Source organism: Bombus huntii, chromosome 1, assembly GCF_024542735.1.
Source record: "Bombus huntii isolate Logan2020A chromosome 1, iyBomHunt1.1, whole genome shotgun sequence".
Taxonomy (NCBI): Eukaryota; Metazoa; Arthropoda; class Insecta; order Hymenoptera; family Apidae; genus Bombus; species Bombus huntii.
The window spans coordinates 6,342,021-6,357,127 of NC_066238.1; the positions used below are offsets into that span (position 1 = coordinate 6,342,021).

Here is a 15,107-nt window from a genome sequence, read left to right on the forward strand (position 1 = left end):
AATACTTCTTCATACACATTATTTGTCATTCATGTTATTCCTTTAAAAATATGTGACACTTATCCACATTAATAAATATCGTATAGGCAATAACCATGTTTGTGTAATAATTTAGCAATTAATGAATTGACAAGCTATAAGTTATAGGATATAAACATTGTATAACTAATAGGACGCACAGTTAACTTGTAATTTATAAAATTTATATATACAGCTTTATTTATTTCATTATCAAACCTGTTGCGCAAAAGAATATTTTATAGACGTCTGCGTAATTTAAACGAGAACTACATGGTAATATAGCGCTTTCCTAATATAACTATTTCCTGACTTTCTTGTTACTTGGTGATTAAAATGAAGTATCTCGATATTTTATGCAAAAATATAAAAAATAGTGTATAACCTTATACGTTTGAAAACACGATCCTTTGGAAAATAGATGATAATTGCTGTGTTAATTTCATTAATATCAGTCTGCATGACCAATATTTAGTAGTTTAGTAGTTTATTTAAATTACTTGACAACATATTGAATTTTAAAATCGCTCTTCTACGAAAGACGAGAAATGTGTTAATAATAAAATAATTCTTAAGAGACAAAAATAAAAATTAAAATGGAAATTTTGTAAACAACACTGCTGCTATTTCATGTGAACAGTTAGAAAGGCGTTTGAGGTTAGATATTAATCTTTTGGATGCTCAATCTGTTCTTTTGCTAGCGGGTAGTAATCTGAACGATAATCTTAAATTTTGCAAGTATCGATTCGTGTACACGTTATCCGTCCACGCTTTCTTCCATTTCCTCCGATTCGTGAAATTGAAATTGAAATTGAAATCTGAAATTTAAATGCACCGCCCCGATGAAGCCGGAGGGTGATATTCGACGAGTGTCGAGTAAGGTTAAAGGAAATAAAAAGGGAAACTGTCGAGATCACTCCAATAAGCAACAGCAAGATAATTACTCCGCTGACGAGTAAAGACGTCCCGATTTCCGTTATTGGAATTCTTCCTCCTTTTCCTCCGTTCCCTTTTGTTCTTCTTTCATTGCTTCTGGTATCGATGGTAATGGAATTGTCACGTTGCGGAGAAACTCGATCCTCGAGTAGATCGTTTCCAATTATTTCTCACGATTATTGAAATATTTTCTTATTATCGATTCCTTTCTTATTATTTACAAATGTTTAAAGGTTTGAACATTGCTTAATTTGTTGCAATTCCTCACCGAAGTAGTCGAACACTTCTAAACAGTTTTTAAGAATATGTTGTGTGCGTTATACGAAACATTTAAAAATCTTAGTAGTCTTAAGTAGCTTAAGTAGTAACTATAGTCAATTATCTATTATATTACTAAATCTCAATCCGCAGTGCGACAATTTTTGACACTTTCTATATCGTTCAGATAACTATTCACACGGTGTATTAATTTTCTACTGCAATAAATCAATATTTGCAGTAAATATCTTTGTAACTCTTATGAGATATTTTCTCATATGGTTTCAAACTTTACCAATATAATCGCACTGACCGTATTTCAGTGATGACGAGATTTTCTAAATATTTTATATAATACGTACTATATAGATGTACAAGTGATGGCAAGTGTTCAAATACTTTCATCAGCAACTATATCTCGTTAAATATTTACAAGGCTTTAAGTTTTCTTTAATTAAAGAAATAAAGTTACAAGTTCATATTTCTCTTTTTAATTTTTTTAATTTATTTTATTTGTAATTACTTTATTATCCAAATAATTAGAAAAACGTGTAGTTTCGTTTAATCTACAGTCGAAATCGTTTTGACGAAACAGAAACATGCAGTTTATAGTTCACAGCTAGTTGGTATACAACATTCTATTTCGATGAGAACTAAGGCTGATAGTGTTGATCGTTATTAAAGAGCCTTTCCGCTCCTCCTCCAGGATCTTCCCTTAATTAAGAATAGGAAAAAGTACTTTTCGTATTAAGAAAATCCTCTTAGAAACCCTGCGTTACTCCTCTTCAAGTCTCCCTCTATCTTATTAAATTTATTCTTATTAAATAAGTTTTGTTCTCTCGTCGCGTTATGAATTTATGAAAAGCGAGTTCTGAAACATAATTAACTTAATCGTGTTCAATTTTTTCAAAATATCGTGTTATTTAAAGGGGCTTGAAGAAAATCGACAAGATTTATTATTGCGAATGTGGTTAAAAAAGATAAAAACAAGGCTGTTAGATAGATAGCTGTCTAATAGTAAGTTACAGTATTTTGTAGAACAAGAAACTTGTTTTTCTTTCTTTCTTTTTTGAAATCAACTTGATTGATCGTTCATTTTGTGTAACTTAATTAATTTTTTAATATATCAACTCAGAACTAGACGTTTTTCTCGAATATCTTCATATTCATCTTTTATTTACGATGTTCGATTATATCTAATAATATTCAAATTATCTAGCATTCAGTTTTAGTTCTTTTCATAACGTGAGAGAAATTGGTCTTCGCGATATTTCGTTGAACTATTAATCCTCTTAAGAAATCGAAATTAAAAACTATCAATATAATCGCTATAAGCCTAGTAGAATATAATATGGCCTTATTAACCTACTTTTATCTCTTCACAAATTCCTGAATTTCTCCAAATTGGCTCTTGTATCACGATTGGCCAAATAGCAAGTTGGAAAAAATTCTTAACTATGTACTTCACTATAATTAGTTATCGTCACAACTCCGAAAGTCGTGGACGAAACTTTCCACGAGACATTCTTTCACCGAGATAATTACCAAAATTGCTTTCGTCGACTCAAAATATTCTTACGTATTCAACGTTGTCGTTGCCGACGTCAGTGCACAAAATAATTTCTATTGCTCTTATTACGGAGTTCGTTGAAACGAATTCGCTGGTACATTTTCGTCCGACATTACGTTAAATCCTATCGAAAGTACTACTTCTTCTCCAGATCCTTATTACCATTATACTTTTATGGTCGCATCATCAAAGTTTCTTTCTTATTTCTTGCAGAGATTTCGAGGCTGGCATGAAGTGCATCCAGACGTACACGTTGGATTGTCTGCAGGAGAAACAAAGGGAACACTTCAACTCATTGTACGCAGGCACCAACAAGGTGGTCATGGAGCTGTGTCAAGATGGCCCTTATCAGGACGGTAAGTTGAATAACTACGTTGTTGCTATTACCCTAATGTAATTATAAGGTGGTTCTTGTCTGGTTGGTCTCGAAGAGTGAATTGAACCTGGCAACCTGATATTTGGTACAGTGTACTGTTAATACAGTACATTTCTATTCTCTTGTAATTGATGTATGATATTATAGGATATATTAATTAATTAATTAATTAATTATTGATAAATTAATTAAATTGAAGTAAAGTTTGTACCATTTGCTGACATTTTTATATGGCTAGAAAAATTTGCTATTATTATTATTATTATTATTATTATTATTATTATTATTATTATTATTATTATTATTATTATTATTATTATTATTATTATTATTATTATTATTATTATTATTATTATTATTATTATTATTATTATCATCATCATTATTATTATTACTAAACTTGAAAATAAGATGTAGAATCGAATAACAAAACTTTTTGTAGACGCTATGTTAGTTGAAATTGAATATCGTAATAGAGGACCATATTATTATCGTTAATACTTACCGAATTAAAATATCATGATGGATATTCTTTTCATTGGTTGGATTATTATATTTATAATTGATACTTCTGTAATTCTGGATAATAGCATTTCATTGAAAGAATTAACCAATATTACCAGTTGTCAACAATATCTATTCATAGCTACATAATTAATTAAAATTTTTTTTCCTTTCATACTCGAGTCTTTTGGAGAAAAGTCTACAGAAAATGATAAATTCTAAAGATAAAATCTAGTCTAATCTAAAAGGATAAAGTATAAAATCTATCCTTTTTCTGTGTTTGCCATTCCTTGATTCGATGTTGTTCTTATAATAGAAATGGGTCGTTGTCGAATTAAGAATTTTGTAGCAACCTAAGATCTTAATTCTGAAAATATATTTGATTGGTACATCGATATGTGGAAATATCTCGAGTCGATTTGAATACAAAATTATTAAAACGAGTATCTTACAATTGATCTACTTTTTTTAATCTGTTGATCTCTTTCCGAAGAGCAATTTCTCTTACCCGAAACATCTTTGAACTATAAGTCGAAATTTGAAATTGAAGCTAATAGTAGAGCATCATTATAAGTTAGCACGTATAAGTTTAATAGTTTTACCACATTCTTATACCATTATTATACTATTTATTACTTGTTTTTAGATTGTATATAATTCTTATAATTTCTTGCACCATGTAGTACATTTTTGTCTTCCATTTTGATCTATTTTCATTCCTGGTTCCACTAACACTGCTTTTTATTTATATATATCATAGCAACATTTGGTTCCAATAGCTTGTAATTTACCCTTGAACATGAATCAGCTTGCCAAAAGAGTAACTATTTTTAGTTAATAGCTAAGTTTCTTAATCAATTTTTCTATGAAATGACATACATATAAATTTTACAACATTCTCAAACAGGGCATCTATAATACGTTTAAATCACCGAATGTTATGATTTTATTTACGATAAAAAATAAAAATAATATCGTTCATTATGTATCTTATGCTAAAAAAAAAAAAAAAAAAAAAAATTGCATTTTCCTACGTACGTAGCTTCTCTCACTTCATACAACTCTTTGGTCATTTAATTCCCTCCTACAATTTTTTCATCAATCTATAATATATTATTAATTTCTCCGTGTATATAAGTAGGTACACGTAATATCTGATGGATTTTACATTGCGTTTGTTATACTAGAAGATATTACCAATCGTTTTTGGATGCCACGATCGAGCATGCTGTCGATATTCGAGTAATCTCCAGAGTACCGAATACATTATTGACTCCAATAGCCAATAGATTCGAAATGCTCGCACATATTCTACACGGTTCCATAGTTTTGTCGTGAAATGCATCCTGTGATAATCATCGCAGAATGCGTCTTTCGTGGGGCTTCAAGATTCCAATTTACATAATATTATCGCAAATTATAATGTTGATTGTTCTATGCTTCGTCAATTTTGCATAAGTTTCATTTTTTATGATATATTGCTTTCTGGTGGCATTTTCCCAGTTTCAACCTCGTGAAGAGCTCTTGCTATCAAAGAATAATACATTTTTGTTATTGGAATCTACATATCTGTTCAATTATGCTCATATATTCGTCCGCATTGGGATATTTGCAAAAATATGTAGGTAGTTTGAGGCTATTTGTTTATCAGTTGTGTTCGAAGATTTTGATAATGACGTTATTCCATTCTTTTATTAAATGAAAAGTTGATTATTTTTACTAGACATTTTCTAATTGTTCCATTACGTAGGAATCAAGTAATCTATTTAAAAAGAGGTGTTAGTTTTCAATTCCATCTAACACAGAGTAATTAACTATAATTCTTTTTCTTATAAACAAATCGAGTTCTGAGCGTGCAATGTTTCATTAAATGTTGAATATTATAATTTATTAAAAGTAATATTTACGTCTATAAATGTATCGTGTTATGTTTCCTCCCGTTGGTCAAATTATTTTTTCTTTCTTTCCCTTTTGTTTCATTTTTTTACGTTGCTCTGCAACGTTAATTCGTAGAAAGTTGTATAAATATTTTCATATTATTATAACGATCACTATTTATTATAGTGACACGTTTCATAGAATTTTTGTCTGGTAGCGGTTTTCTTTATGCATTTTGTAATATTAGTAACATTAATACAGTGAAATAGAATTTTGCCAAAGTATGATTGATCCTACCATATTAACTATTCTAGTTAGTGCAATTATTTACATGGAATTTAAATTGGAGTTTCCAAGCATGATATTTCCAACATTTATTTTTAACACAGAACTCTGCTCGATACAGAACTTCGTGATATTGAGCACTCGATATCTATCCGTTTTCGGTATTAGAACTGTGCAAATAAAAAGTTACGTCCCCAGCCAAAGCACTGAATTTATGTCGTTTTCTTTTATACGATTTATTTGATATATTATTTTCGAAAAAAAAAAGAAAAAAAAAAAAAGAAAAAAAAGAACATTAGTTCTTTTACTGTTTGCGCATATAGATGTGTTGTCTGTTGTTTCATCCAGGATTACAACGATAACGTGCAGATACAATCTACATTGTGATCCATTGAATTTTACTACGTGTTCTTTCTTAACTAGATTCGCTCTATAAAATTGATTAGATTTGATAAAACTCGATGAACTTGATAGAAACAAATTTTTGACGACTTTCGATGGAAGAATAGATTTTCGCTTTTAACGTTACTTAGAGTCAATAAAGTTCTTAAAAGCTCTGGATAAATTCTATTAAAATATTGGCTTGTTTAAACTATTTGTAGTTATATTAATACGTCTTTTTTAATACTTAATGCAAAGCGTTAAATTTTACTTCTAAAGTAATTGGAACCTTCTTTCTTACATTTCTTAGCTATGTTACGTAGTTCTTATATGTTTTGAGATTTTTTTGTGAATCATTCTGTATACAGACTGAGAACGAAAGAAGAAAAGAAATTAATGAACGCAAGATTTCTCCTACTGTATTAAATTCATAAAGTCAGTTCTTATTGCTTGAGACCGCATATTATACGAAGGATTTAGAGGACTAAGTTAATTAGCTTTTTAACTATGTACACAGAGTAACTTTTTATCCGGTTCAGAAGACAGACTTGGAATCTGAGATAAGGGCGGAACATAGTATAAATTCGTATAAATTTCATTTCTTACGCTGAAATGAATCGAATAGGTATTACCACCGCAATGCTAATATTTTGTATAATATATAATACCTTCACATTAATATTCATTTTCAGCGAGAAGCACAGAATATTATTCACTTATTTCACGATTCATGCTGTGTCTCTTTTGATATCAACTTATCGATATTTTCAAAATCAACTAAAATTTTACTAAATCATAAAAGAGCAATTCACCATGTGTTCATTAATTGAATGTCACAAAGTTTATATATATAAATATATGTGGTATATTCATTTAACAGCAAAACTACTGGGATAGTCAATATATCTAATTCATAATTTTTTATAGAAATTTTGCGACAATAAGTTATTAGAAATACGTAGATCGACATAGAACTATATACTTTTACATACATGTACTAATATTATTTTTCATCTCTTGTCATCGCTCTTAAAAATAATGTTTATTATATTTCCATTTGCAACAAACCAAGACTTCCAAGAACTACAGAAAATCAATTTGCCTTTCTTACTTTTCAATTCCATAATTACAGAACTTTCTGCCAAATTCTGTATGATCCGGTGAACAGGTTAAACAACCTATGTGCATGTATGTAAAAAAAAAAAAAAAAAAAAAAAATTTTTTTTTCTTGTTATTAAGATTTAGATTATCCCTCTTGTGTGTCGAAACGTCAAACTAGGTTTCGACCATTAGCCTGCAATCGACTATTTGGTAACGTATATACACACGTGGCTCCATTCTCCAAGCAAAAGCAAAGGAAACGGATTCACTGGCCGCTGTTGTTCGCGGACGATACACGAATTGAAACACGCTAAACACTATTCCAGTCCCCGGGGCATGGAACGCGTTATTGAGTCGAGTGGTCATTGAGCTGCGTTGGCCCCGTGTGGCTGGTCGGTCTATAGTGCTATCTCGAAATCGGTTACGCGATTAGCGCCTCGTTAAGAGCAATACCACGGTACGCGACTCGTAACGAGCCCGATTATCGACGTCGAACGATCGAGTTTATTCGACAGTACCGTGTTCGAGCTGTCCTCGTCGCTTGACGTAATTAGATACCATCCCTGTACTTACTTATCACGTGTTTCGCATCATTTCAAATTTTAAACCCCCGCCATTAGAAACCCCGTCCTCCCCACTGGAGAAAATCATTTTTCACGACGTAATCGTTATTTTCGACATTTTTGAAATTTTACAAATTTTTCAACTGTTATCGTAGATTCTCACGATTAAATTTCGGATATTTGTACAGATTCGTATTTTCTATAAAAATAACGAAAAGCGGAAGCTAGATATAGAACGTATAGAACGCGTATAGAGCGCTGTTTTACCTATGAAATGTACTGCAACGAGCGTCATGCATACTTGTTGAATATTTTATATATTTTTGTATATCACGCGCATCTTTTTTCTTCAACTTTCTTATAAATGCATAAGAATTTCTAAACTATTCATAATTTATGTGAAGAGATTCTAGCCTGTACATACGAGTGTGATGAATATTATAAAAGGATGGATTAGAATGAATTATTAGATATTCAGTAGAAATAAGTATATTATTAAATCCGTTTTATAAATTATTATAAAAATATACAAATAAGTATATTATCTTGTTCACTGCATATCAACATTTACCGTACTTACAGCGGCTATTTTTATATCTTGTTCCATCAATATTTTGTTTTCATAACTCGCGTACAATAATGAACCATTATATATAGACTTTCATAATAACACGTATTGTTTTGATTTCTAAATTAATATTATTGCTCTGTGGGACAAAATATTTACAAAACAGGAATGGATATTCTACACGTGTACATTATGTATACGTTAGGATGATGTACGCTAATCATAAAAATACAGGTACAGATATTACGCAATTATAATAATCAGATTTCGTTACTACGAAAATTTCAATACCAGAAAATTAATCATAATCAATCTAAACGTAATTAATGCTCGATAATGCATGTGTATAGTTAGCATTAGCAACTTAAGAGGTAAATTGGCTATCGAAAGAGACGAAAAAAGGAAAACTGACCAAAATCGATGCGACGACACGAGAAATATGTACGCAGTTTTCCACGTTTTCCTGTACGTCAATATTGATAATCGACTTCAGAAATGGTGGACCGTTCGTTCGATTTACCTGCGATGCTGGTCCTGTAATTAATGTTATTATGTTTATTCAAGTTTTCGCTCGATGTACCGCGGGAAACTGACGGAAATATACAACGTGCCGCTGGAAAATTAATAACATGTCGATGTATGAACGATGGTTGTTTGCCGAAGCAACATTGAAGATAAAGAGACTTCATTATATATATGTATATATCTATATGGTTGTAATTATTCTTGCGTATGTATGTGTTTGGATATATCCACCGCAGTTTGCGTTCGAACGATTATTATCGAATCTCGATTGTTTTTCTAATATCAATTTCTGGCGATGTAAATATTCGTTCTGATTTTGGTTGATAACGATTATTAATTTTAGATCTTCGTGAAACCATCGACTAACTCGTCTGTGATGGAACTATTTCCAAAATTAATCTAAATTAAATAACTTTATTTTATCATTTTTGGAAAAATCTGTATTCTTATCTTCTCCGTGTCTCGTGTTTAAATATTATATTTTTGTTTGGACCTTCATACATATTGGATATGTAGCAAGGCGCCAAGTAGCGAATAAATGAGATTATTTTGAGAAGCATGGTAAAAGAGAAATTCGTGTTTGGACTAACATTGTCGTTTTAAAATAGTTTGATTAAGGAACTATCGTTCTACAAAGCGCTAGCGATGAAAATTAAATTAGAACGATAGTTGAATATGCGTGAGAAAGCTAAGTCGTCAATCATAAATAAATTAGAGACGTACAATTTTGCAAAAATGTACTCTATTAACAATACTCTGATTGCATGCTACGACATCGACATTTATGAATTTTCGAGTTCACGGAACAGCAAATTAATTCGACTGTTTTTCTTGTTTCCTTGTTTCAGAATTCCTACGACATGCACCATGCATGCAAAAGGTGCAACCGAAATACGAGACCTGTTACAAGAAGTACCAAAGAATCACTCAGGATATCGAAAGCGGAAATCAAATTGCGAACCCGAATGAACCCCTCAAGCCTTTGTGCTGGTAAGCGAAAATTATAATCTCTCAAGAGGTACCCTTTAACCTGTTAAGCGGATAGTTCACAAGTTAACATCTCCCTACGCGGATACATTTAAAATACAAGACGCGAAGAATCTCGTGTAAAGTGTATATAAACGATTTAATTTAATTTCACTCGAGATACGAAATGAGATGGAGTTAATGGACGAAGACTTTCACCTAAAAGACCACTTCGTTTTTAAAAATGTATAGGTTTAAGGACTCACGGTTGTTTTAAAGACACGTCATAGAAAAACGATTTGAACTGCACTTCTATGATGGAAAAAAGATACAGTAGTAAAATGATATAGAATAAAATAATGATAACAAATGAAGGAATTTTAACGAGTCTGAAAAGAAAGAACATAAATTAAAAAATATGAATAATATAGTAATATAGTAGTAGTAATATAGTAAATATAGTAGTAAATATGAAAATAGTATAACCTCGGTGATTTAATGCATAAAATATATAAAATTTCATTCGAGACTGGATAAAAACAAACTAAAAATGGTGTTTGTGCAAAGCTCGAAATTTTTTTGTGACACGTGTCCAAAATAGCGTGACGTATCATGTAACACTTTCATAGTCTCCATTGGGATTTCTGTTGACGCACAAACTTACGTCTTTATCTTTTTTTCTCTTTCAGGTTTCATTAGGTATTATAAGTATTCTTGGCCTTAAAAACATATCAATATTATGACCTCATCTACGTGTCAGAATACCTCTATTAGAATACCTTTTTTAGAATACTTCTTTTAGAATACCTCTTTTAGAATTCAATTTAACGGTGTTTTCTTTTTTACATATGTGTTGGGTATTGAAAGCCGTGCAATGCGCAAGATGATACTGTTTACGAGTATTTGAATTACACGCAGTTAAAAAAGATTAGGGCAAATAGAAATTATATTGATCTAAGAATTGCATGATTTACCGATAAATAAAACGAAAAATGATTTCTATCGCGTAAGCAGTGTTGCAGTAGTTTTATGCACATCGTATCTGGTATTAATATATTTCCATATGTACATATGTAACCGTTGGAATAAAATTACGGACCAGCCTTGACTTTTGTCAATGTTTCGACTGTATCCGTTACGCTTTTGCGTGAATCTATTGAATCTACGTATCCGACTGAATCTACCGTTGCCGTCAAAAAGACTATACAAAATTATATAATATGTTTTTCCTTTTAATAATACCGTGACGATTGCGTCGGATAATTGTCACGATTTTTACAATATTTTACTTTGCCTTTTAAAGTTATGTATAGTAAACAGGGATGATATAAAAAGAAATATTTTAAAATGAAATCGCAGTTTATTGTCATTTCACGTATAAACGTGATTGTATTATTCTGTTTGTCTTTGATATCGTAGAATATTTGACTTTTTATGTTTGAAAAATGCAATGAAATGAGCATTAATTTACAAACATTATTCGTCGTTTTCACGTTTTTACGGATCAGGAAATGAACGGACGCGTGCTTTTCATTCTCGTATTTCTGTTGCGAATTACGAAGCACAACTTAGAGCATAGTCGATACTACGCTATCAACACGACGAGCATCATGTATAACCTCGGAAACATGAATACTCCTGTACGTAAAAAATTTAATTAAAATTTTGCTCCCGAGCTAAGTCAGGCAAGCGTCTGATCGAAAATTCTATTTAGTCTGTCCTTTGCGCCGTGAAGGAATTTTTATAAGAATTCCGTAAAAAGAAATGTAGTTAAAATTTCTTCGCGTTGGCAACCGTGTAAGGATATTGTGAAAATTATTACTCTTAAAAGATGATAAAAATTGTTATAAGGACTTATTAAAAAAAATTTACGAAATTCCATGCAATTTTTCAATATTTATAGTATTTGACGGATGGAAATTTTGTTGGGGGAGTTTTAACGGTGCTGGTTGCTTTTGAACGTATTATAAATTAAGGGTCGAAGACGTAGAACAGAGAGATAGCTTGAAAGCATTCCCTTTGGGCGAGTTATATTGTTAAGCACATTAAACGTAATAGGACGTGCACGAAAAGATTTAATGTAAAAAGAGCTTGCACGGTGAAGGGTGCAATTGAATTTACGCGATAAGAGAGTTAAGGGAGCGTCGTGTTCATATGCGGCGGGATGTGTTTGAAATTCTTTTTTCCTCTCGTGTGCTCAGCCATTTCTATTCCCGGTCGGCTCGCTTTCTGGTCTTCTTCCCTATCACTCTCTTCCTCTTTACGCCCGCTGTTTCTTCCATTTTCCTCCCTGGTTTTTGTTTCTTTCCTCTATTCTGCATCGTTTTGCTTTTTTCTCCGCCGTTTCACTTTGCTCCCACTTTGTTTTTCCCTTCTTTTTTCCATTCAGCTTCTGTATTTCTATCTTCTCCATTTTACTGTTTCTGCGGCTAATTGTTTCCTAAATTTGTATCACTTTCCTTCTTTGTCGTTTTACTCGCTGCTACGTTTTTTCTTTCCTGTACTCGAACGTGTTTTTTTGTTTTCCTACGTTTCTGTATAATTACATTTCTTTTCATTCGAATAAATAACAAGAATCGCTAGTTCTTTTTGTTTTGTTTTTTTTTTTTACAGTTACAGTTTTATCGATATCAGTCTCTTGTATTTAATTTCACTGCGTCCTTTTTTTCTACACTCTTATCTTTTATATTCTGTTTTTTTCCTCTTTTTTTAACTTTCTATTTTTGTCCTTTTCATTTCCTTCTCAAATGATTTTATATATTTACCTTTTCGCCAATTTTGTTTAGAATTATTACAATCTGTCTTCTACCGTTACGATACTGTTTATTCTTTTATTTTAATTTATACAATCATGTTTCCTTCTTTTTTTATTACTTCACTGTTCTCTCTTTCTGTATTACAGTTTTCTCTCACTTATAATTTTCACTTTAATTCTTAATTTTTCATTCTCCTTCGTGTAATTTCAAGCTATAATTAATTTTCCAACTTATCCCCTTTCATGGTTCCATTTTCTATTTCATTTGTTTCCCTCCTTTTCTCCTTCTGTTTTACCCATTCCCTTCCCTTTCTTTCCTCGTCTGTCTCTCGCTCTTCTTATCCCTTTCTCTTTTTGTCAACCATCTCCGACTTCTTCGAGCGGGTGATGCACAATTTCAAAAGCTGCAACAGACCGTGGCGTAGATAAGCTAATGACATTACGTTCTATATACAGGCATCAGCGTGAAAAGCTTCCTCCCTCGCGTCATGTTTACACGGCTTCGTCGAAAAAAAAAAGAGAGGAAAAAGTACAAACGCGATGAAAAGCTAGTAGCGAACGCGTAACTACAATGCGAATACGTATCGAACGTTGCGCATTATTTTCTTCCATGTTTTTTCTCTCTTTTTTTTTACATCTCTTGATATTCCTGCGTTTTCCATTGCGCTTATTCCGAATAACAACAGGAAGAATTTTTTAAATCGCTGTTCAATTATTAACTTTTCTGCATTTTTCAGGTCATTTTCCATCGAATTGTATTTTCTATCGGTAGAAAATTGCTTAAGTACGAAAAAAATAAGAAAGAATTGTTGCTGATATTAAGATAACAATTTTTATCTAAGTTTTCTATAGCTAATATCTTTCATCCATTCTTTTTTCATTTTCTTCCTGTTCCTTTTACATTTTTTTTAAATGTATTCAATTTTTCTCTTGTATTATGCTAGATATCTTTTTATCATCGACGATGAAGAAGGAACAGGTATTTCATAATATTGAATGTATAATATGTATAATGGCAACTGTTCTCTTCGAACAGAACATTAAGAAATTTATGTTATTAACATGGAACAGAGAGATGCGATTTTGAATATTTTATATTTTTCGTATATTGCGAAGCAGCGCTTCTCTAGATTAAAGCTTTAATCTCGTCGAACTAAAGTGCGTATATGGGCAAGCTTTTTCTTTCCTTTTTTTGAATTCTTTTTTTTTTATGTAAATCGATTAGACGCGTTCGAAATAACTTTATGCAATAACTGTGTATCTCATCTGTACGTATATCGAAACGAGTTATTTCGATAATCCCGCGATATTTAAATTCGTTAAAATGCACGAGTTATTTAAAATTTCTTCAATGGATACAATCGATTCGATTTTTTAAACGGTATGCGTATACTGTTATACTTTTTTTTATGTCCGCAATATACGTACGTAACGATACTAAAAGAATCTACAAGTAAGAAATATTTTCTATAGAAAAATTTATCAATAAAAGTAAGAGCAAAGTCTCAGAAATAATTCCTCCGTGAAACTTTGTTTCATATAGTATTTTTGAACAATGGAATTCAGAAGCTGTTCAATCTGTTGTTGTTTTGATAAACGACAGACGGCTAGTATCCCGGAACTCTGATAGAAAGTTTTATTCCAAAAGATGGTGGAATTACGCGTGTCTCATTTTGACGTCGATTTATGGCATCGCGGACAACTGATGTATTGTACTAACAGCGCGTAAATCCATCATCGAATCAGTCTATTCTTTGTCATTTGCCGAAACTTTTCCCCCTTAGTCTCGAATTTCAATACAAAGTTAGACATTCCGCATTGAAATCATAAATAACGACTCGCCCAATTTTCCGTACTTTTTTCATAATGTACGATAGCGACAACATGTACAATAGGATACATAGTGTACTCCACAATTAATGTTCTTTTGCGAAAACGCGAGATTTTGCGCAGTTTCATCGATGTTCTGTAGGGGGGAAGGGGCAGGGGGATTTGAACGTCGCCATTGAAATACGAGGAAAAAAAATTCGGCGAACCTATAGTTGAAATCGTATAAATACGTTTAATTAAAATCCCGGAAACGCTTCCATGGATTTTTCCGCTGATGATATTTTCACATGAGATATTTTCCACCGCATTATGGGCTTCACGCACCAATACTCTCGTATTGTGAAAAATCGGCAGACTGTGTTTCTTCAATGTTACACGCAGATACGATGGATTTATAATAAATAGTTTTAATTTCAAAGAAATTGATTCAGAGTAGTTCTTATAGGTATATCTGAGATGCGAGTCTACGAATTAATTTTCATTTGCAATATTGTGCCAACAAATCATTAAATATGAAATGTATTTAGTTTCAAGAAACTACGTACATATTAAATTCATTCTGTCAATGTGTTTGAACATACATACATATTACA

At 31.5% G+C, this 15,107-nt stretch overlaps 1 protein-coding gene across 3 annotated transcripts in view; it reads left to right on the forward strand.

Annotated features, from left to right (window-relative positions):
* Window positions 1-15,107, forward strand: part of LOC126863413 (uncharacterized) — a 187,644-nt gene that overhangs the window by 50,490 nt on the left and 122,047 nt on the right. For all 3 annotated transcript variants that reach the window (XR_007688858.1, XM_050613554.1, XM_050613539.1), the window contains exons 3-4: window positions 2,996-3,138; window positions 9,812-9,953. Coding sequence is in view for 2 of the 3 variants with exons in the window: in XM_050613554.1 (XP_050469511.1) it covers window positions 2,996-3,138; window positions 9,812-9,953 (285 nt within the window). In the remaining variant the exon portion in view is untranslated. The remainder of the gene's footprint in view (window positions 1-2,995; window positions 3,139-9,811; window positions 9,954-15,107) is intronic.